We start from the raw sequence: 25388 nt of genomic DNA, 5'->3' as shown, positions 1-25388 counted from the left end.
ACAAGGCAATTATAATATTAATATGGAAACGGAAAGCACCAAGAAGAGCCAGAACATTCTAGATCATGAGTCAGCAAACTACAACCATGAGCTAGCTGCCTGCTTTTATAAAGTCTTACTGAAGCATAGGCATGCCCATCTGTTTATATACAGTCTGTGGTTGCTTTCCTATTACAAGGGCAGAGTTCACTAGGTACCATAGAAACTACATATTTACTACATATTTACTATCCAGCTCTTTAAGAAACAGTTTGCCAACCCATACTCGAGACTGTAGAAACTTCTGTGATGATGAAATGTTCTATGTCTGCGTTTCCCATTACAGTAGCCACTAGTCACGTGTACCTAGTGAGCACTTGAAATGTGGCTGCTGGGATTAACTGAATTTTTTACTTTATTTAATTTTTATTAATTTAAACTTGAATAGGCTACCATACTGAACAGCATAGCTTTAGGATTTAGGAAAAAAACCAGTATTGAGACTTATTTTAGCACCAGTTAATTGAGGCAGAGTGGTGGCAGTGGTTTCTAATCAGTGTACAGACCATCAGACCTACAGTATAAGGAAAACCGATTCACAACAAAGGCGGGCACTAAGCGGGGAGGAAGAATCTTCACTAAACAGTGTTGGGACAATCAGATATCTAAATACAAAAAAATGACATGAGAGCCATACTTTGTATCATACACAAAAATCAATTCCAGATAGTATAAACGAAATATGGTCTACCCCTACAATGGAATACCATTCAGCAATAAGAAGGAATGAACTACTAATACATGATACACATCATGCGTGAACCTTAAAGTTATACTAAGGGAAAGAAGCTAAAGCAAAAGACTACATATGATTCCATTTATACGCAGTTTCTAAAAAAGGCAGTTCCACAGAGCAAGAAAACGGATCAGTGGTTGCTGGGAGCAGAATAGGAACTGATTACAAACAGCATGAGGCAACTTCTTAAGTGATGGAAATGTTTTAAAACTGGAATGTGGTGATGGTTATACAATTCAGTAAATTTACCAAAAATCGTCAAACTACACACTTACAACAGGTGAATGTTATGATACGCAAATTATACCTCAATAAAGTTGTTTAAAAAAATCAATTTCAGGTAGATAGCGGATCTAAATTTGAAAGGCAAAGCATTAACATTTCTAGACAATAATAAAGGTGCATACATACTCTTGTTACCTAGAGGTAGAGAAAGATTTCTTCAACAGAACAACAGGAACTGACCATAAAAGAAAGGCTGAAAAATCTGTTTTAAAATTAAGAACTTCTCTTTGCCAAAAGATACTAAGAGGCTAAAAAGCAACAAAGTGAATAACTACAAACTCGTATAACCAACAAAACGCTGGTATCAAGAACTGATAAAAACTTTTACAAATCAGCAGGACAGATTATCCAACAGACAGATGAGCAAAGGATTTAATCAGGCACTTCACAAAAGAAGATACCCAAATGGTAATTAAATACATAAAAGGGTGACACCAGCAGAGTTAAAAGGAAAAAGATTGATAATATCAAGCTTGGCAAGGCTGTGGAACAGCTGGAATATTCATACACTGATGGCCAAGTGTGACTTGCTACAAGAGAACTGCACGCAGAATCTGAAGCTGAGCACAGGGACAGAGTACGAGACACAACTCCACTCGGAGCCACAAGACCACATAAAAGACATACACGTGTACCTCAAGGGACAAGCACAAGAATGTTCAGAGCAACATTCTACTATGTTACAGCTAAAAACTGCAAACAGTGAATGTCCACCAAAAGGAGAATGGATAAACAAATGCAGTATATTCATACACCGAAGCAACAAAAACGAACAGCTACATGCAGCAACATGGATGACTCTTAGAAACCTGATGTAGAGTAAGAGAAACCCATCCAGAGAATAAATAAATGGACTTCCGCAGTATCCAAAGCCCCAAAAACAGGCAAAACCAAATTACGGTGTTTGGGGAGGCAAGCTTAAGCAGTAAAACTATCAAAAAGGAAAAATAAAGGAGACTAAGGAGGACAGCGGCTTAATGCAATGTACAATCCTGAACTGGATCCTGATTTACCAAAAAGCTTGGCTACGCGTGCTGAGCCCGCGCCTAGAGCCCATGCTCCGCAACAGGAGAAGCCACCGCAATGAGAAGCCCGCGCACCACAATGAAGAGTAGCCCCTGCTCGCCACAACTAGAGAAAGCCCGCGTGCAGCAACGAAGATCCAATGCAGCCAAAAAAATAAAAATTTCAACTCAAAACATAGTTTCAAAGAAAAAAGCAGTTATAGGCACTAGAGCAAAGCAGGGTTATGCCTAAAGTTGCATCTAACAAATATTTCTTTAAAAGCAGATTCAGGTAATTATATAGACAATTTCATGACAAAATATTTATCAGGTATATGGCTTCTTTTCAGCAAGTGTTTTTAGCCATCATTCCCTAATCTGTAGGTTTTTTTTCTTCTTTCTTAGAACATCTTTTTTTCAAATGCAGCCTTACTCAAAACCCCATACCAATCAGAAAAGTAAAGCTTCTCTAGGTAAAGCAGAGGCTAGGACCCCTGGAGCCAGCTCAGCTTCCCCCAAAACCCTTGAGAACCACTGCCACAGAACCTAAGGACCACAGAAAACACAGTGTAAACGCCAGAATAACTACCTTGAACTGCTTCATTGACCATGTATAAGCTGCTTCTTACCCCAATATTCAAATGGATCTCTGTCTCCCATCAAGAACGAAAGGAAAACACACACACACACACACACACACACACACACACACACACACACAGACACACACACACACACACCATCCTACTCCCACACCATGTACTATATTATATGGTTTATCCTAAAAATTCAGGACCAGTTTCCTCTACCTGGAGCAGTAGATCTCACCGGTGGGGTCTTCCTCTTGGCCAAGAAGTTTCTCAGCTGTGCCTGTTTCACGGGGGACAGTTTAGCTGCAAGAAATTCATGAACCCATAAATGCGTAAGACTCGGATTTTAAGATGTCAGTAGATGAAAGAGAACAAAGAGAGTTTAAAGACCGGGAAGAACTCATTTACCTGCGACTTTGGGCAAGGGCTTGGTCTGAAAGTCTATGGTTGTTTTCAACAAAGCATTGCGCAGGCTTTCGAGGTCGCTGTCAAAACTGAAATAGGATAGTGTTACATATGAACCAACTACGACCCGAGAAATCGGGGTGGTGGTGGTGGTACATTATCCTCCTAAATATAAAGGCAAGATGTGAGAGCATCCCAATACAGAAATGGAAAATCTGACCAATCAAGGAAATTAATCCAAGAGGAAAGAGATCACAGTCTCAATATTATATCCGATCCCCAGAGCAAACACACCACCAACGGGGCTCCAGCAGGAAGGGCAATTAAAATCTACACATTCAGCCTAAAGGCAGAAACACGAGACCACCTTGGTAACTTCGGGGGTAAACTTTCTAACTGCAGAGTCTGAAATCTCCACACTCTTGCAAAATGATAAATCTGAGCTTCAAGACAAATTGGTCAACCTAATCCTGAGAGTTAATTTTCAACTGAACAATAATACTGTGACTATAGTATCTGCTATCATCTAATGAGCATCTGTTTCATCAGGCACACTACTAGGTGCTTTAAAGACTCAGTTTTAAACTCTCCAGTAATGCCATGAGGCACGTACTGTTAGCCCTACTTTTTGGCAAAGGAACAAAGGATCAGAGAGGGTGAGGAATCTGACCAGGCTCACACAGGTGAAAGACAGCAGAGTCACTTTCAAAGCCACATGTGAACCATTCTAAGACTACTCCACCTAACTCTATTTATTCATTCATCAAACCACATTTATTGAGTGCACGTGGCATTAACAGGCCCATCCTCCTGCACACCTGTGAGTGCTGCTCTGCGAGGGGACATCCAAGGGAAGGCCCCACTGGGAGGTTTGGTTATAAAGACGGAGCTGCTGGAGACTATCCACCAGGTGATTCAGCCTCTTCCTCTGTTGGTTGATGATTTCCCGGTTGTTGGCAAGGGTGTTAAACAGCGTCTCTCGCTCTGGCACAAACAGGCGCCTGTTGAGAGCAAGGAGGAAAGAATTAAATGTGAATGGTTCAAGTAAAGGAACTCCCCACCGAATGGAAAAAAAAAGACTACAGCTGTAACAGTGAGAAGACTGAACTGGAGAACCACTAGTGGGAAAGAAACATCAAGAAATTATTAGAACATAAAAAGGGGATGAAAGCCTAACGAGGATAAAGTGTAAGGAGGAAAGAGCAGCTTAGCATGTGCAGGACCGGGCCTGCAGCAGAGGACAGCACAGCCAGACAGAACCTCAGATGGGTTCCAGGGAAGCAATGGGGGAAAATTCATCCAGCTATATATTTAGGATATGCATATTTCTCTGTATGTAAATTATATGAAATAAAAAAAAAAAGCCCAAGGGTACAGGGAAATCTAGGGAGTCAGTCATTTCTTCAGAGTGCTGTCAAAAAAATACCTAGAAACAAATGACAATGGGGACACAATGACCCAAAACCTATGGGATGCAGCAAAAGCAGTTCTAAGAGGGAAGTTTATAGCAATAAAAGCCCACCTTAAGAAGCAGGAAACATCTCGAATAAACAACCTAACCTTGCACCTAAAGCAATTAGAGAAAGAAGAACAAAAAAACCCCAAAGTTAGCAGAAGGAAAGAAATCATAAAAATCAGATCAGAAATAAATGAAAAAGAAATGAAGGAAACAATAGCAAAGATCAATAAAACTAAAAGCTGGTTCTTTGAGAAAATAAACAAAATTGATAAACCATTAGCCCGACTCATCAAGAAAGAAAGGGAGAAGACTAAAATCAACAGAATTAGAAATGAAAAAGGAGAAGTAACAACTGACACGGCAGAAATAAAAAAGATCATGAGAGATTACTACAAGCAACTCTATGCCAATAAAATGGACAACATGGAAGAAATGGACAAATTCTTAGAGATGCACAACCTGCCAAGACTGAATCAGGAAGAAATAGAAAATATGAACAGACCAATCACAAGCACTGAAATTGAAACTGTGATTAAAAATCTTCCAACAAACAAAAGCCCAGGACCAGATGGCTTCACAGGTGAATTCTATCAAACATTTAGAGAAGAGCTAACACCTATCCTTCTCAAACTCTTCCAAAATATAGCAGAGGGAGGAACACTCCCAAATTCCTTCTACGAGGCCACCATCACCTTGATACCAAAACCAGACAAGGATGTCACAAAGAAAGAAAACTACAGGCCAATATCACTGATTCACATAGATGCAAAAATCCTCAACAAAATACTAGCAAACAGAATCCAACAGCACATTAAAAGGATCATACACCATGATCAAGTGGGGTTTATTCCAGGAATGCAAGTATTCTTCAATATATGCAAACCTATCAATGTGATAAACCATATTAACAAATTGAAGGAGAAAAACCATATGATCATCTCAATAGATGCAGAGAAAGCTTTTGACAAAATTCAACAACCATTTATGATAAAAATCCTGCAGAAAGTAGGCACAGAGGGAACTTTCCTCAACATAATAAAGGCCATATATGACAAACCCACAGCCAACATCATCCTCAATGGTGAAAAACTGAAAGCATTTCCACTAAGATCAGGAACAAGACAAGGTTGCCCACTCTCACCACTCTTATTCAACATAGTTTTGGAAGTTTTAGCCACAGCAATCAGAGAAGAAAAGGAAATAAAAGGAATCCAAATCGGAAAAGAAGAAGTAAAGCTGTCACTGTTTGCAGATGACATGATACTATACATAGAGAATCCTAAAGATGCCACCAGAAAACTACTAGAGATAATCAATGAATTTGGTAAAGTTGCAGGATACAAAATTAATGCACAGAAATCTCTTGCATTCCTATACACTAATGATGAAAAATCTGAAGGGGAAATCAAGAAAACACTCCCATTTACCATTGCAACAAAAAGAATAAAATATCTAGGAATAAACCTAAGGAGACAAAAGACCTGTATGCAGAAAATTATAAGACACTGATGAAAGAAATTAAAGATGATACAAATAGATGGAGAGATAAACCATGTTCTTGGACTGGAAGAATCAACATTGTGAAAATGACTCTACTACCCAAAGCAATCTATAGATTCAATGCAATCCCTATCAAACTACCACTGGCATTTTTCACAGAACTAGAACAAAAAATTTCACAATTTGTATGGAAACACAAAAGACCCCGAATAGCCAAAGCAATCTTGAGAACGAAAAACGGAGTTGGAGGAATCAGGCTCCCTGACTTCAGACTATACTACAAAGCTACAGTAATCAAGACAGTATGGTACTGGCACAAAAACAGAAAGATAGATCAATGGAACAGGATAGAAAGCCCAGAGATAAACCCATGCACATATGGTCACCTTATCTTTGATGAAGGAGGCAGGAATGTACAGTGGAGAGAGGACAGCCTCTTCAATAAGTGGTGCTGGGAAAACTGGACAGGTACATATAAAAGTATGAGATTAGATCACTCCCTAACAGCATACACAAAAATAAGCTCAAAATGCATTAAAGACCTAAATGTAAGGCCAGAAACTATCAAACTCTTAGAGGAAAACATAGGCAGAACACTCTATGACATAAATTACAGCAAGATCCTTTTTGACCCACCTCCTAGAGGAATGGAAATAAAAACAAAAATAAACAAATGGGACCTAATGAAACTTCAAAGCTTTTGCACAGCAAAGGAAACCATAAACAAGACCAAAAGACAACCCTCAGAATGGGAGAAAATATTTGCAAATGAAGCAACTGACAAAGGATTAATTTCCAAAATTTACAAGCAGTTCATGCAGCTCAATAACAAAAAAAACAAACAACCCAATCCAAAAATGGGCAGAAGACCTAAATAGACATTTCTCCAAAGAAGATATACAGACTGCCAACAGACACATGAGAGGATGCTCAACATCACTAATCATTAGAGAAATGCAAATCAAAACTACAATGAGATATCATCTCACACCGGTCAGAATGGCTATCATCAAAATATCTAGAAACAATAAATGCTGGGGAGAGTGTGGAGAAAAGGGAACACTCTTGCACTGCTGGTGGGAATGTGAATTGGTTCAGCCACTATGGAGAACAGTATGGAGGTTCCTTAAAAAACTGCAAATAGAACTACCATACAACCCAGCAATCCCACTACTGGGCATATACCCTGAGAAAACCAAAATTCAAAAAGAGTCATGCACCAAAATGTTCATTGCAGCTCTATTTACAATAGCCCGGAGATGGAAACAACCTAAGTGCCCATCATCGGATGAATGGATAAAGAAGATGTGGCGCATATATACAATGGAATATTACTCAGCCATAAAAAGAAACGAAACTGAGCTATTTGTAATGAGGTGGATAGACCTAGAGTCTGTCATACAGAGTGAAGTAAGTCAGAAAGAGAAAGACAAATACCGTATGCTAACACATATATATGGAATTTAAGGAAAAAAAATGTCATGAAGAACCTAGGGTTAAGACAGGAATAAAGACACAGACCTACTGGAGAACGGACTTGAGGATATGGGGAGGGGGAAGGGTGAGCTGTGACAAAGCGAGAGAGAGGCATGGACGTATATACACTAACAAACGTAAGGTAGATAGCTAGTGGGAAGCAGCCGCATAGCACAGGGATATCAGCTTGGTGCTTTGTGACCGCCTGGAGGGGTGGGATAGGGAGGGTGGGAGGGAGGGAGACGCAAGAGGGAAGAGATATGGGAACATATGTATATGCATAACTGATTCACTTTGTTATAGAGCAGAAACTAACACACCATTGTAAAGCAATTATACCCCAATAAAGATGTTAAAAAAAAAAAAAAGAAGGAAACAGAGGAACAGCACACGATTTAGCAACAGGGGGGTCACCCACCCAAAAGAATTACAAGAAGACAGGGACAACTGTCCCCCTTCTTTCTGGTGACAAGGTAGTTAGTTCAACATATATTTTTAACAGGCATTTCAATAGGGTACAAGGTAATATTTAGAGAAGGGCCCCAAACAGAGAAGTGCTAGAAAAATTGTACAGATTTAAGAATCTGAACTCTACAGAAAGGGAACTTAAAAAAAACACATTAAGGGACTTCCCTGGCAGTGCAGTGGTTAAGAATCTGCCCGCCAATGCAGGGGACACGGGTTGAGCCCTGGTCCAGGAAGATCCCACATGCTGGGGAGCAACTAAGCCCACGAGCCACAACTACTGAAGCCCATGTGCCTAGATAGAGCCCGTGCTCCGCAACAAGAGAAGCCACCGCAATGAGAAGCCTACACACCGCAACGAACGAAGAGTGGCCCCCGCTCGCCGCAACTAGAGAAAGCCCAAGTGCAGAGGGAAAAAAAAAAGCACGTTAAGTAGAAAATCCATGGGGTTGTTTAAAGGAGAACAAAGAGCCTGGCTTCTCTGTTTGCATCATGCACTTTTTATTGTTTATTTTCATTTTTAAATTTTTTATTATTTTATTTTATTTTATTGGCCGTGCAGCTTGTGGGATCTTAGTTCCCCAACCAGGGATGGAACCAGTGCCCCCTGCAGTGGAAGCACTCAGTCTTAAGAACTGAATCGCTAGGGAATTCCCCATGATGCACTTTTTAAAAAGCCAACCTATTAATTAGCAAAGAGAAATCCAACTGTCAAGCAGAGCAGAATGTTCTCACTGTCAGGTCAAGCCATTCTCTCACATGGGGAGGAACATGAATTCAGAACCAGGGGAGTAAGCTCTGAAATCTCTAAAGGGGCCCAACTGCCCACGGGGACAAGTGCTCCAGGCCACAGAACCTTCCCCCTGCCAGTGTCTGGAGGATCAATGTTCACCTCTGTCTTCCCATATCTATGCTCCTCATGTCGGGCACAAAGCCTTTTCTCCACGTTGTGGAATATAATGTATTAAATTTTGTTTACTGAATTTTAAACACCTTCTAGCCCTGCCCCTGACACAACACCCAGGTTGCCCCACTTAAAAGTCTGTGACCTCACGGCTTTGTAAACAAGTGAATAGACCATTTCCTGGTTTGTTTCCTTACAAGGCTAATCACATTAATCAAGTATAGGTGTTTCAGAAATCTAGCATTTGGAGGGCTGACCTGGTTTTCACATTTCTTGTGGGCACCTTACTGCTTTCACAATGTACTGCATTCTATTCCTTCTGGAAAACACGAGGCATAAAACCAAATATCCACGGATGGAAGATCAGGATAGAAGATTTTCCTCTACCTCTGTTACCACTCCTCTCATCCTTTTCGTTACCCATACTAATTAGGAATGTTTCCTCCAAAGGAAAATTTGGAATATACAGAAAAGTATAAAAGAAACATTCCTCTTGATCTCGTCTTGCAGGTGTAACTATGAGTATTTTGACAGATTTACTTCCAGCCTTTTCTACATTAGACCTCCACAATGAGGTCACCTAGTAGGATTTTATGTCTTACCTTTTTCATATTTTGTATTTTATACCTAATAGTTACAGAATTATGTATCTTGTATAGTTCATGTAACACAATATACTTAATATGATTTTTTTGAGAATATGAGATTCAATGGCTACACCGTATTCTGCATTAAGAAAAAAATGTGCCCAGATTTATTAGCTACTCCTCTAACTTCTGGGTAACTAGGTTGAATCCCATTTTTCACTCTCACAAATTGCGCTGTAATAGAAACTGTTCTATGTAAATTATTGTGAATATTGCTATTATTTATGTAGAACAAATTTCTAGATGTACAATGACTGGGTCAAAGAGAATGAACCTTTGTAGGGTTTTTTATAAATCCTCCTAAGTGATCTTTTAAAAGGGCTACAGCAATTATCTACACAGTGGATGAGAGACCTCGCTCACTTTTGTTTTTTCTTTTGTTCCAGATGCCGATCCCACTCCAAGTCTAGAACATCATTCACATCTTGGACAGCAAATTTCACATACTGATGAAGGCGCCGAATTTCCTACAAGAAAAAAATGAAACGTCAAAATGATTCAGTTGTCCAGTAGCTTGCAGGAAGGTGTATCAAAACAGTTAAAATGACTTTGAAGTCTTTTTATACTGAGAACCATAATGAACAAGGAAAACGTAATAGGCTTTAATACAATATTAGAATGTTATAATTGAAATGAAAAACAGCAACTCAACCTTTTAAAGCGTGTGACAGAGAGGTGGTGTGAAGAAAAGGGAAACAGAAAGGGCGTATCGGCCTAGGGCCTCTAGGGAGCCAATGTTCTTGCTTAGTTCTCATTTTCAGCTCCTGTAAAGTACCTCCACATGGCCTAGGAATTTTCCACTGCACTCTGTTACTCCGACAGGGCACCCATTTAGCTTCTGCTCTCCCACCCCTGAAATTAACTGTAATACAGACAAAATTATTCTACAAAACAGTGCTGAAAATACTTCTGCACCTATCTATTCATAGAGTAGAACACATAAGTCATCTCACCAGTGGGGAAAAACCCATTTCTCAAAAACAAAGAATAGTATCAGCACTAGAAACTGAATTTGCCATTATTAAAAGTCTTACCTATTAATTCATTTTAGGCCTGCAATAATTTTCTTTAAATATTGGTCCAGTGTTAACCTTCATGGTTATACCATTTGACTCTCAAAAACTAAAAAAATATAGCATTCCATTAAACATGTGTACAAATGAAGACAATGTACTTTACAGTGGAAAACACGCTTTACATCTGTACAAAGATCTTAATGTGTTTAACTGTATTTTCAAAATTATTTTCGGATAAGGGTATGTGTCCTAACTGAAGAAGAAAATGTCATGTAAAGAGAGCCAGGCTGATTCCAGGAAGCAGCAGTAACCTTAGCATCAAATACAAATTTCAACTCAATGCTCCATGACTACAGGGAGGCCCTTTACTGTGGACACTTCAAATGTGACCATACCTCTGTGCATTAACTGATCTTGTTTCTTCTGAACGCCCTCCCAACTTTGTCTGCCAGGAAAAAAACCTTTTCTTTTAAGGCCTATCACAAATATTTTTCTGTGGCTTAGCTGCTCCCCCATCTGCAATCCCATAGCAACACACCCCACGTTATATTTACAAGTCGATCTTTCTGCTGCTACTAATCCAGCTGTAGTGTAGTGCTGAACACCATAGGCTCTGAGCCAGACCCCCCAGGCTCCAGGGTCCAGCATTTATTAGTGGTGAGACTTGGGTAGTTCCTGTGTCTCTGATTCCTTATCTTTCTTTTGTATATGGTATGCATTCAATAAATGCTAGCTATTATTATCTACTTAGCACTGTGGAAAAGAGAAAATTATTTCCCTTGAATGGGGAAACTGGTTCACCCAAAGCTGAATTCTTTTAGTTTGCACACAGAGCAAGGGGTGAAAAGGCACATAGGAAGAAAGAGTAACCAGATTCAATGTGGAGGCCTGTAATTTGATGAGTGGTAGGCAGGTGGTCGGCACTCTCTGCTAAGAGGGTTACCATCCCCAGGAGAAGGACACACCTAGGAATACCTCAAGGGTGGCAGGACACAGCAGGGGTTCCTCAACCTTTCCGGGAGGCCTCCACTTCTTTCATTTTCCTACTATCAGTATGCTTACCAGGTGGGGGATGGAAATGACAGCAACAGTAGAGTCTGCAGCCTCCAATCCTCCGAGGCAGGAGGGGGTTCACCACACTCACAGGCCCTCAGGTCCCAGGTGAGGAAGGCCAGTGCTGCCACCCCTGCACCCTTTCCTACCTGATTCTAGGGAAATGCAAGGTGGTGGGAGATGACCCCTACTAAAGCTGTGATGCAACAATTTTGAATAAATTGAAAGATGGAAACAAAACTCAGATTTCGCTCAAAGAGAATATAGGAATAATTAAGAATGAGAAAAGTAACTTTGCTAATAGTTACAGGAAGGAGCCCCGGCAGGTAGAAGTTTCGATTCTGGTCCCACTCTTACTAGTATCAACATTACCTTGGGCAAGCTCCTTAGCCTATGATATTCCAGTTCCTTATCCGTACAATGGGATCAGTAACTCTCACCTTGCAGAGCAGCAGGTTTTGAAGACTAGAAATAATGTATTAAAAAACACCTCACAGGGCTTCCCTGGTGGCACAGTGGTTAAGAATCCGCCTGCCAATGCAGGGGACACGGGTTTGAGCCCTGGTCTAGGAAGATCCCACATGCTGCGGAGCAACTAAGCCCGTGCGCTACAACTACTGAGCCTGTGCTCTACAGCCCACGAGCCACAACTACTGAGCCTGTGTGCCACAACTACTGAAACCCACGCACCTAGAGCCCATGCTCCGCAACAAGAGAAGCCACCACAATGAGAAGCCCGTGCACTGCAACGAAGAGTAGCCCCTGCTCACTACAACTAGAGAAAGCCCGCGTGCAGCAAAGAAGACCCAATGCAGCCAAAAATAAATAAATCAACAAATACATTTATAAAAAAAAAAAAAAACAAAAAAACCCCACACCTCACAGGGTACTTGGGTACTTGGTGCCCAGTGAACAGTTGCTAGTTTAATAATTATTATTCCTGATTTGATTTCTAAATGTATCTTTTTCAACAGCTACTCTCTACCAAGGTTTAATTAAGAATTACGTTTTTGTTTAATCCAGAAAACCTTAAGTGGGAAAGTGGCATTTTCTTTGTGACGGTGAAGGGAGTCTACGCCAAGTGGGTCAACACTCGCAGGCAATGAACAACTTTACAAGCAGCTGGGCAAGCCTGTACCTCCCAAAGGAGTGCCTGTCTAGGAGTCTGTTCTCAGCAGCTCTGGCGGGGCTCTCCTTACCTGGAGCTGAGCCTCACTCCTGGGGTCCAGCGGCCTCTTATAGAGCAAGTGCAGATACCCAGAGTCACGGTTTCTCTCATTTTGTTCTCTGGCTTCTTCAACACCAGCAAAGCCCTCAAGTAAAGTTGTTTTCAGGGTACTTATATCTCCATGAAGAGACTAGAAAAGGTATGAGGATGAATTGATACAAAAGTTATTTCCAAGAAATAAACCTTTCTTTCTAGATCAAGGAAGGTGGTATTTCTCAAATATTTAACGTGATGAACATATGAATATAGCAAAAAGTGAATTTCACTGCTTGGAAAGAAAGATACTAATGCTCATTTTTTTTTCCTTCCTCACTAAAAAAAATACATACTCTAATGATCAGAAACTCAGGAAATAAGGTAAGTACTGGTAATCCTGCCATCTAAAGATGATCACTGTTAAAACCGTGGAGAACGTTCCTCTTTCTTTTTTTTAATTTTTAAAAATTTTATTGAAGTACAGTTGATTTACGATGTTTCAAGTGTACAGCAAAGTGATTCAGTTATATATACATATATATATATATTCTTTTTCAGATTCTTTTCCATTATGGGTTATTACAAGATATTGAATATAGTTCCCTGTACTATACAGTAGGTCCTTGTTGTCTATCTACTTTACATATAGTAGTATCTATTAATCCAAAATTCCCAATTTATCCCTTCCCCACCCTTGAGAACTTTCCTCTTTCCAAGTGTGTTACTTAAGACCAGAGCTCTGGAGTCAGGCGGTCTGAACTGGGATCCTGGCTCTATAACTCAGTAACTGGGTGGCTTTGGGCAAATTACTTCATCTCTCTAAGCCTTGGTTTCCTGTTCTTGCAAAACAAAAAGAATAATAGTGCCTACCACACAGAAAAGCTGTGAGGATTCAATGAGATAATATAGATATGCCTGGCACATAGTAAGTAGTAATAATTGTAACACAGTAAATAAACAGTTAACAACAAATATTTGTTACTTTTATACTGTATATGCTCTTAAGTATCCTGCTTTTACTTTAAACCTAACCCTTTATAACCTAACAATTTACTATAAAAAACAGTAAATTTTCTCCTGTAAATGACCCACAGTACCTTCATTAAAGTCTGCTTTTATACCAAGAAAAAAGACTGAGTAAATTTTCAAATATATCTAAACTAGGGCTTCCCTGGGGGTGCAGTGGTTGAGAGTCCGCCTGCCGATGCAGGAGACACGGGTTCGTGCCCCGGTCCGGGAAGATCCCACATGCCGTGGAGCGGCTGGGCCCGTGAGCCATGGCCACTGAGCCTGCGTGTCCGGAGCCTGTGCTCCGCAACAGGAGAGGCCACAACAGTGAGAGGCCCGCGTACCGCAAAAAAAAAAGAAAAAAAAAAAATATATATATATATCTGTAAACAAAATTAACAACTAGAATAAACTTTTATGGAGTGCCTTGTAAGTGTCAATGGGGTAGAAAGTACTTATTATTCCATTTTCCACATGAGAAAACTAAAACATAGAATAGCTGGAATAATTTGCCGAAAGTCACATAATTTATTATTAAGTGCTAAAGGTAGGGTTTGAAGTCAGGCATTCCTAGGTAAACCACTCAGCCACATAAAAAACAACACTGGTGGTTCTTGAAGAGAGAAAATATATATATCCGTGGAGTATTAGGACAACAATTTGCAAATGTGCAATTCAACTTAGGAAGAATATCAAAAACACAAACCTCTGTGGTCTCTTTAATCTCCAAAAGAAAGGTGTGCAGGTCATCTGATTCTGTTCGCAGCATCCTCATCTCCTCAGAAGTGCCCACTTGGAAACAGGCTTTGGAGGTTCGGGCTTTCAGCTCTTCCAACTCCTTCTGAAAGTGAGTGATCTGCAGAGGCCACAGATGAGGAGACGGCTCAGTCTGAATGGCATGGCAGTCATGTCACTGCTCCTGGGCCCACTAACAGCACAGACTCCCGGGACAAGCCAAGGCTCAATGCCAGAATAAAACAGTCACGTATGAGTCCACACTCAGAGCCAGTCAAGTCTCACTATCAGAGCTACTTCTGGAAAAATCTGCAGGAACAAATTTACCTCCTCCCCGATTCCAGCCATCACAGGGTCTGACTCTTTCCACTGATGTCCCTGCTTTTCTGTAACAGGAGGCTGAAGTGATTTTGCCTGAAATGAAAGGCAAAGGTTTTAAAGTGCACCCCACCCCCCAAGTAATGGCTTCCTGGAGCAGGTGGCTCAGTGTCTATCACAGGTGTGGCGCTCTCACAATACCATCACTGTTCCACCATTCACTCTTTTGAACCCGTATTTACTGGGCACCTTCCTGGTATAAGATATGCTCTAGGGCTTCCCTGGTGGCACAGTGGTTGGGGGTCTGCCTGCTGATGCGGGGGACGCGGGTTCGTGCCCCAGTCCGGGAGGATCCCACGTGCTGCAGAGCGGCTGGGCCCGTGAGCCATGGCCGCTGAGCCTGTGCGTCTGGAGCCTGTGCTCCACAATGGGAGAGGCCGCAACAGTGAGCGGCCCGCGTACCGCCAAAAAAAAAAAAAAAAAAAAAAAGATATGCTCTAGATAGAGGTAAACAAGGTAGATGAGGTCCCTACCCTCATGGAACTCACAATCTATTGGGACAAGACATATAATAAGAGGCAAACAACTCAGGTAATTTCAGCTAGTGATAAGTGATACGAAAAAACTAAACAGGAACATATAGAGAGAATAAAAGTGGGCACTGCTTGACATGAGACAGCCCAAAAGCTCTCACTGATCACTGCCTCTGCACTGAAACCTGAAGAAAGGGAGAAAGCTATGGAAAGCTCTAGGGGAAGCACCTCCAGGCAGTGAGAAGAGCAAGTGCAAAGAACCTGAGGCAGGAAACACTCCGGCAAGTTTGAGGCAAAGATATAAAGTGAATGTGGGCACATCAAGTCAGGGAGGGAGCTGGGGGCAGGCAGAGGCAGGTCGTGTAAAGCTATTCCAAGGAGTCTGGATTTTATTCTAAGTGTGTTGGAAAAGTACTAGCGGAGTTTTAGGAGAGTTTAAACTATTCTGATTTACGATATTAAAAGATCCCTCCTACTGCTAAATAGAGCATGGATGACAGTGACAGGTAGGAAAAGAAGTAGGAAGAGGAGTCAGGAGGCTAATGAGGGAGGAGATGATAATGGTCTGAAATACGATGTTAGCAGGGGACAGAGATGTGGATTTATGACATATGACACATCACAGAGCAGAGCTGGCGAGACCTTTGCTAGTATGGACTGGGGGAGGTGCTACTAAAGAGAGGAATCTAGGATGACTTCTGGACTGGGGGTAGAGCAAACTACCTGGTTAGTGCTGCTTACTGACATGGGAACACTAGAAAAGGAACAGGGTCTGGGGAAGACGGAAATCAAGGATTCTGCTTTGGAGATGTTATAACTTGAGATGGCTTTCAGATTATTTGATACCTACAGCAAGTAACACATGGAGAGTTTTCAGACTGCATAAGCATTCATTAAAACAGCTTTATTTCATAAATGCCATGTGTCATGCTTTATGCCAAAACCTACACCTGTAAACTGGCCATTTACTGTGGAGCCTGTACAGGTGTATGCTGGGGGCAGGAAGAGGTTGACTGGGAGAGGGACAGAAGGAAAAGACATGACTCCTGTTCTGAGGACACTCAAGTAATCAAGTGGGAAATGGACAGAAAATGCTCTTTAAGTTAAACCATAAAAATAAATGGAGATGACAGACTGCAGATCTAAGTATGAAAAGTAAAATAATAAAACTTTCAGAAAACATAGGAAAACATCTTTTTTTTTTTTTTTTTGCGGTACGTGCGCCTCTCACTACTGTGGCCTCTCCCGTTGCGGAGCACAGGCTCCGGACGCGCAGGCTCAGCAGCCATGGCTCATGGGCCCAGCCGCTCCGCGGCATGTGGGATCCTCCCGGACCGGGGCACGAACCCGTGTCCCCTGCATCGGCAGGCGGACTCTCAACCACTGCGCCACCAGGGAAGCCCAGGAAAACATCGTTTTGACCTTGGAATAAGAAATGATTTCTAAAACAGAACACAAAATGCACTCATTATAAAAGAAAAATTGATATGTTGAATTATAGTAAAATTAAGAACTGTAGTCATCACAAGACACCACAAAGAAAATGTAAAGGCAATTCAGAGAATGAGAAAGTATTAGTATTTGCATTATACGTATGTGTTTGCACATGCATGTGCATATCCAACAAGGAACGAACTCTTACAGATCGGTAAGAAAAAGACAACCCAAAAGACACCCTGTAAAAGAAGACAGTCAAAGGCTAAGAGTCATATGAAAAAAAAAAGCTGAATTTTACTAGTCATCAGGGAAATACTAATCAAAACCACAAAATACAACAACAATAAACAATGAAAAATACAAAGGCTGGCGAGGATGTGGAGCAGCTGAACTCACATGCTCCTAGTAGGAACGTACTGAAGAGGAACATATGAGTATTCTATGACCCAACAATTCCACTCCTAGGTAACTGCCCAGCAAAAACGCATACACATATTAACCCAAAGACGTCAGCTAGCATGGTTATAACAACACTATTCACAATGACTTAAACCCAGAAACTACTCAAATGCCTGTCAAGGATGGAAGGAAACTTGTAGTAGAGTCGCCCAATGAATTCCATACAGCAACAATGATACAGAAAAATCTCACAAACATAATGTTGAGCAAAACAGTCAGACACAGGAATATATACTGTATGATTCCACTTTACAGAAGGTACAAACAGGCTAAACTAAGCTATGCTATTAGAAATCATATAGTGAGACCCGTTTGGCAAGAGTTGTGACCAGAAAGGTGAACATGAGGGGGACTCCGGGACCCTAGTATGTTCTATTTCTTGATCTGGGTGTTAGTTACCAAGGTGTATTCAGCTGGTGACAATTCACTGAGGTGGACGTGTGTCACGTGTATCCTTTTTTACCCCCATGTGTATTCTATGTTAGTAAAAAACTAAGTAACTAAAATAAACTGAGTTGTTATGGAAAGAAAAAGAAAAAGAAGGCAGTGGGTAGATTTCTTGGTTACTTTGGGAATGAGAGAAAAAAATCAGGTGCTACACCACAGTCTTCAGACATAAAGAGAATTCAACAAACGGAACATAACATGGATAAGCTCAGGAACCAGCAGAGAAAACAATTCTAAGACTCTAGGGTTGAGATAAATGGCTTTTATGAGCTCACATTACAAATATTCAAAGATCATACTTTGGTATTTCCTATCACATAATCCTATATACTATTTCAAAGGTGTGAATTCTAAAACACAAAAACCCATTTTATAAACATGTATGTTTTGGGCAGTAAATTAATAAACACAGCATTGTAGGTTGAGTTTAAACATACCTGGGGAGAGCCTGACTTGGCCACTGGAGGGGTTATCCTGGGTGATTTCTGTACCGTTGACGGCACTGCACTTGGACTACCCTGAGCAGACCGCCCTGCTAGAACAAGAAGTCAGTTAAAACCAACAGTATTTATTCCCATTATTTCTCCTATCACAAACATCCTTTCCTCAAACCTAAAAAAAAAAAAGTTTCTCATTGTCCCTAGCCCCCGTTTATGATCTTTGTTACCAAGAGTGACACCCACAGTTCCCAAATAACTAAAAAACACGTATTACATTTTAAAACGGGAAACTCCTTTGTAAAGCAGGTAGAACTGGAGTGTCTCTGATCATAGGTGTGTGGGTGGTGTGCAGGCCCAGGAGGCTGCCCACTTGGCCCATCCTTACTCCCCAGAGGCTCCTGATGCACCTCTGGGAACTGGGGGCAAAGTTTAAAGACCACCAGAACAGTAATCCCCATCACCCTGTAAGAACTCACAGGTCTTCAGGACCCTCCTGGAAGCCTCTAGGACAAGTCTCACCCTGTTGTGCATTAGAATCACCTAGGAGTTCTTTAAAAAAATACACCAAAACTCATACCCAAGCCTCATCTCCAGAGAGCCTGATTAAACGGATAGGGAGGGGATCCCCCACTGCGTCCAGTGTACAACTGGGATTGCAATCCAATAATGCAAGACCCACCAAACTGTAAGAATTAAATATGTCAATGGGGGTAGGGAGATCTGGGTGGTAAGCGGTGGAAACGGAGAAAATGTACGTGTGTTACGGTACATCTCCTCTCTCCCAAACTGTAAAGACATGGGAAAAGACTAGAGGAAGGCTTGTTAATTTTTTGGGTCACAGACAGGTGCTTTCCAGAATTTGATGACAAGTCCCAGAATGAGGTGACTTTGGCAAACGCCACAAGGCAGCTCTTTCTCCTGAGCAATAGGTAAGAGAGATTTCAGGAATTTCACAGCTCAATGCTTGCTCAATATCTATCAAGATAAAATGATTCCTGACGCTCAAACACCAAATGGCTACCCAAGTATGTCTGGCTAGGTATTACCACTGGAATTCACAGAAGCAACCAACTTACAAACTGAGACAGATCTGACAAACACCACCCCAACCATGTGAGCAAACTGACATCACTTACGTCAGGACAAAAAGAAATCCTGTGATGTGATGCACATCACCTATGTGGTATTACTGCTCAAAACGTTTCATGCGAATCTCACCATGTGGAAACTCAAATCCAAACTGAGGGACTGTCTACAAAACTAACTGGCCTGACCTCTTCACGAATGTTAATGTTGAGAAAGACAAAAAAGGTGAGAAACTGGTTGAGACTAACAAGACAAAATCGGAACATAACATGTGGTCCTTGAGTGGCTCCTGGAGTGGAGGGAGGGAAAAAACGACTACAAAGAACATTAAAAGGACAACTGTGGAAATGCGAATATCGGCTGTAGACTGGATTACTCTTAAATTTCCTCAGTGTGACAATGTATTGAGTACCCTTATTTTTAGGAAACATACTGAAGTTCCTAGGGGTGAAGTGTTTCATGTCTGCGATTAACTTTCAAATGTTTTAGAAAAAAATTACATTAAAAAGGAAAAGACATAAAGCAAATGGTGCAAAATATTAGCAAGTGTTGACTCTCAGGGAAGGGCATGGTATTCAGAATATAATTTATGCAACCTTTCTGTAGGTTTGAAGGAAGAAAGAGATAGGCTGAGAACATTTACTCATGGGGTTTTATAACGCACTTCAACTTGGCTATAATCGTTATTCCCATTTATGATCTCTATTTAATAAATTTGCTTGCGGTAGGGCTGAGTGTGAAAACCCAAAGACAGTCATCAGAGGACATAAGCATAAAGCCACCGTAGGCTCCTTCTCCTCTATGTGGCTTAAAGACTTGCTCTGTGACTGACCTTCACGTAGGGCAGGCTCTGCATGAAGATAAATGTCCCACAACAAGATGGAGACAGCATGGCAGCACTGAGGCCACTGTGAACCTTCCCAATCCAGAGTACAAAAGCCACAGAACTTCAGTGTGAGTTACAGGAAGCAAGAAAAAGGATTTAAACAACAGTCCTTAAAAGTAAGGATTTTTAACTTGGGAAAATTTTTTTGGCCGTGCCGTGTAGCTTACAGGATCTCAGTTCCCCAAACAGGGATTGAATCCGCACCCCTGGGAGTGAAAGCGCAGAGTCCTGACCACTGGACCGCCAGGGAAGTCCCACAGCTTGGAGAAATATACATCTGGGAATTCAGGATTGAGCTCTAAAGCAGTTTGCTTAAAATCATACCCGATACTGAGGAAGAGACTGAGGACTTGGATGACAAGGAACTGGATGATGCCGAGAGAGGTGCAGGGTGGCTGAGAGGTCCAGAGGATGCTGGCTTGGAGACCGAGGAGAATGGCAGCATTGAGGGTGAGCTCTGTGAGTTGTGAACAGGAGCAGAGGTGGCCGCGGCCGTGAACCTGAAAATGGAAGCCCGAATGGATCAAAATGGCCTGCTGCTGTGAGATCCTTTCACACTGGTCATGAGCGATCATCAAAGGATAACTTACTATCCATACTTTTTTGCCTTCAGGAAATGCAAACATTTAGCTATTTCTTATAAAAGGTGAAAGCTGCATGAAAACTTTTATCATCTGCTTATTTGGAATGAAAAAGTCAGTGAAAATATCTAATAAGTACTTAACATGATGATGAAACTAAGTTTATCACGGCATAAAACATTTATTGTCGATTCTATCAAGCTGAGTAAAGAAAGAGGGTGGGACTCTACTGGACTTAGGAGAGTTTAGTGCTCTCCCTTTGCCAAGGAAATTACTGAGAACTCGTTGTGGGGTGATCATCTCTGGGGAATGAGGAAGGAAGAGGAGAGCAGGTCACCCTCTTTGGGATGCTGACCCTCTACTGGGAGGGGAGGTAAGTTCCACCTAAAGGGCAAACGTCTGTGAACAATGTAAACAACCAGCATCAGATGACTGGTCAAATAGATTACGGTGTGGCCACAAACTGGAATACTAGGCAACCTTTAGAATGAAGTGGCTGTGTGGCAAATTTAATATGAACAATGACAGCGGCCAGCAGCCCCTTCACAGTAATAAGAGATAATACAGAAGAGTGGGGGAAAACTGGTAGCGTTTACACTCAATGGCTATCTTAGGAAGGGTTACAAGGTATAAGGGATTACTTCACTCAAGAAGCTTACATGCTACTGGTGAGAACAAAACAAGCAGATAAAGAAGTAAAAAGTAAGATATGAGTGAGTTAGTAGGACCCAGATCTGGAGGAAAGTGGAATACCACGCTGAAGTGTTTGGATTGTACTCAAAGAGCAATGAGAAGCCGCTGGGGACTGTCATCTGATGTATTTACAATTTCACAAGATCGCTCAGTGGCTATGTGGAAAACAGTTCAGAGAGTCAAGAGTGGACACAAGGGAGAAAAAGGACTAGAGAGATTCAATTTCCTTAAGGGATATATAGTCTGTATTGCTTCATTTTTTAAAAGTAAGGAATACCTCCTACATTTAAAACCTGCAAAAGCAAAACAAGCATTTAAATATAAACTTCTAACAGTTAAAAAAAAAAAATTCTAAGAGACATCTCTGGACTCTGTCCACTGATGAAATGCAAACCTTTATGTTGTTTGCATTTTTACCACTTGCAAGTATTACCATGGGAAAAAGGAAAAGAAAATCTATTCAATAACTCCACTCACAGTGACTCTATTTCTAGTGAACAACAAGCGATATTTCTACCCGTCAAACTTTAAGTGTTACCTACTTTTCGCTAAGGTTGACCTTGACTGCAGAGGCTGATGGTGGGAAGGTGGGCTTCATTCCTGTGTTTGGAGCAGACACGCTTGGCACTGGTGTGCTTTCCAGGGTAGGCTTAAAACCCGACAATCCAAAGGAGAATGAGGCAGCCGAGGGTGCCATGGGAGAGGCCGCAGGGGTGAGCACGAGGGAGGCTTGAGGAGGAGGAACAAAAGAGAAGGAGGATGCTCCAGGGCCCAAGGCTGCTTTGGAATTGTCAGAGGCACTGGAACACGGAGGGGCCTCCCCAGTGACAGAACCAGATGACTTCAAGGATGAAGAACCAAAGGAGAACACAGCAGGGGCTCCCACGGCGGAAGGCAAAGAGAAGGTGGAGGTGGGAGCAGCCGGTGATGAAGGCAGAACGGAGGCAGGAGCTACGGCTGCTGCCGCATCGAGCTTCTGCGGGGCCTGAGAGGAGGTGGGAGTAGTAGGAGTACTTCCTGCAATGGGAAATATGGAGAAAAAGGAAGGGAGAAGTTAACCCCGTAACAGTGGAGGTCCACATCACAGAAAGCAAGTGGGTTTGTGGAAGAATGAAGCCAGAAATAACGGTTCTCATTCCACAAGGGAAAAAAAAAAGGGAAATGGAGTTGATGTTGGACTTTCCATAGCAAACATTCCATATGGTAAGATGTCTAAAACTTTGAAGGAAAAAGGAAATGCAAAAAGACATTAGATTAATAGGACTTCATGAACACCCACTTGAGTAATGTAGAAAAAATACACTTCTCAATGTTACAGTGAAAAATAAGTTATTCTGCAATATTTTATTATCAGGAAAAACCTTTAATTCAGACTTACACCTCATAATAGTCACTAAAACAACTCTAGGTTAATTAAAGATACACACATATACAAAAGCATATATATAACTATATCTCAACACAAAGGAGGCAAAAAGTGAGTTGTCTCTTAGTCTATCAACTTGATAAACCTAAAAGTGACCCCCCCAAAAAAAACACAAAAGATAAAGATTTGACTATGTACAGAAATAGTTATACAACCAAAAGGTAAATGAAAAAAAATTTGCAGCAAATGACAAGTAATATGTTTTATTTTTTTTAAAGTTCATACAAATTGAGATTTAAAAAAATTTGAGACTTTAATAGATATAAGTTGGGAATCTAATTCATAAAAAGAAAATATATTCAGTCTCTCTAATCAAAGAAATACAAATTTAAAAGAGGCATATTTTTGGCTGTCCTCTAAATTATCAAAATAAAAATATATATAATCCCCGATGTCTGAAAGGGTAAAACAAACTTGAAACTTTTTATCACTACTAGGTACCTTTTTAGCACAGTCTTTTAGAAAGCATTTTAGCATTTTGCCTCAAAAATCACAGAACATGTACCTAGTAATCCCAATTTTAAGAATAAAGACTACGGAAATAACCTAAAAAATGAAAAAGACATTTAATACAACCCAAATGGTAAAATATATTCAACAGAGTGTTAAACACTCCTAAATGAATCATAAAAATTACTTAAGAACCTGGAAAACACTTAAAATTTAAATAAAAGACCAGCATACCAATTTTGTATACAATATAATCACAACTATGAAGATGTTTATGAAAAAACACTGAGAGAGAATACCATAAAAGGCAAGTTTAAATTTTTTTCTATTTTCCAAACTTTCTATAAACATGTTAATTCTCCAAAGTAAATAACTAACTAAGAAAGCAGTATTTTTTGTCAATACATTTATGGGTCTTGGTTCTTCCAACTTGTCAGAGGTGACAGTTTACCTTCACTATGTCTAAAGCAAGGAAATGCTTAGGGTACAACTATGAAAACGCCACTTTCTGAAAACAACGACCCCCAGGTAAATTGTCACTTCGATGACAGTATATAATGCAAGCCTATCTATTCTGTTAATACTTCCTTTACACAATAAATATGGAACCAACAACAGCTTACCTCTTTAGAGACCCAAGCATATGTGTCAATCACTTCCATGCATTTAGTAGACCAATACAAAAAGCATATGCCAAACCCCAAAGAAATCACAGGCATCTTCCCCACTGAAAATGGAACTAAATATCTGAAAACCATCATGCTGCTCTTTGTGATCATTCAACCCAGCATCCTTGGCGCTGGAGTGTGGGAGCAAGCAGAAGCACTGATGTCCTCTGAACCCATGAGCCAGCTTCATCTAGAGCTGGTGAACTGGTGGGACACCTCCTCCCCCTTCAGTGGCCCTCTTCCTCTCATCTAAACATGGCTGTTACCTCTGGGCTAAGCATGAGGGAACACGGGGTTTCTCTAGGAGAGGCAAACAGTAAAACTGGTCTTCGCTCGCGCTCAGGGAATAAGGGGCTTGTAGCAAGCCCCTCACACTGAACTGTGCTCAGAAACAAACATCCCACAGGCTCCCGACTTCACAGGGTACACTGCTTGTTACAGACAGACCCAGCAACTGAGTATAGGTAGTTCATGGGACTCAGGACCACTTAAAGGGGAAAAAATAACTCAGAGTACACACTGCAGATAAGGAGATATCCCAACACAACAACACTGATACAGTCTATGCAAGGCACCCGGTACATTACTTGGGGTCACACTGCCAGTTGATAGGAGCCCAAGTATCTGAGTGGCTCTATTTATGAAGTACAACTCACTCTGCATTGGGAAGCAGTGAGAAAAGATCCCCTAAGTGTTCTCCACCACATCTAACCCAACTGGTCAACATTTCTTCCTAGATATAGAATTGGTGGCAGTATGAGCTTTTTAAGCTATATTAGAAGAGAAAAAACTTACTAGTTATATACTCACAAAATTCAAAAAAAGAAATATTAGTAAAATTCCACAATATGAAACAATGCCCTTCTAGAAAGTTCATTCTGTTCTCACAAGTGACCCACTGCCGTTGTGAGAATTCTGAAGACGCAGATGGGCACTCACATGCATGCATTTATGTATGTGAAGCATAGCTACCAAAATGCTGACTGGCTATATTGCTTGACGGGTTCTGAAGTGGTTCTGTCTTTGTATTTTCTAATTTTTCTCCAATAAACATATATTACTTAAGCGATATCTTCAAAGAGGAGGGGGAAAATAAACTAAAGAAAATTAAATACAAAGAGAAAATTCCCATGTTCTCATCACCCAGCAATAGCCACTGTTTAGATTTTAACATCTTTCAAGTATTTTTTCTATGTACATATTTTTCTCATAAAAAAGGAATCAGAGTATACAGTGCTCTTTTACAATATGTTCTGTCCTTTCCTTGTCAATAAATATAACATTTTTAATAGTTACATGGCATTTCACTGTATGGATGTACAATCATTTATTTAACCAACCTCTCATGATTAAACATGTTAGGTTTCAGACCATATAATATAGGGTCTTATAATAGGATACTGTCAGTAAATTACCTAATGGGATCCATCGGGCTGCG

At 40.9% G+C, this 25388-nt stretch overlaps 1 protein-coding gene across 10 annotated transcripts in view; it reads right to left on the bottom strand.

Moving 5' to 3' along the window:
* The window catches only part of NUP214 (nucleoporin 214), a 126183-nt gene that overhangs the window by 83098 nt on the left and 17697 nt on the right, over positions 1-25388 (bottom strand). For 7 of the 10 annotated variants that reach the window (XM_049711405.1, XM_049711406.1, XM_033426936.2 and 4 more), the window contains 10 exons: positions 21949-22423; positions 20457-20632; positions 18158-18255; positions 14854-14940; positions 14498-14647; positions 12779-12937; positions 9874-9977; positions 3878-4060; positions 3063-3148; positions 2874-2957 (listed from right to left, as the gene is read on the bottom strand). In XM_049711405.1, the coding sequence (XP_049567362.1) occupies positions 2874-2957; positions 3063-3148; positions 3878-4060; positions 9874-9977; positions 12779-12937; positions 14498-14647; positions 14854-14940; positions 18158-18255; positions 20457-20632; positions 21949-22423 (1602 nt within the window). The remainder of the gene's footprint in view (positions 1-2873; positions 2958-3062; positions 3149-3877; positions 4061-9873; positions 9978-12778; positions 12938-14497; positions 14648-14853; positions 14941-18157; positions 18256-20456; positions 20633-21948; positions 22424-25388) is intronic. The other 3 variants (XM_049711404.1, XM_049711408.1, XM_033426939.2) reach the window with 1 other exon arrangement.

Source organism: Orcinus orca, chromosome 6 (genome assembly GCF_937001465.1).
Source record: "Orcinus orca chromosome 6, mOrcOrc1.1, whole genome shotgun sequence".
NCBI lineage: Eukaryota > Metazoa > Chordata > Mammalia > Artiodactyla > Delphinidae > Orcinus > Orcinus orca.
The sequence above is the reverse complement of the archived record's forward strand: the minus strand, read 5'-3'. Positions and strand labels throughout refer to the sequence as shown.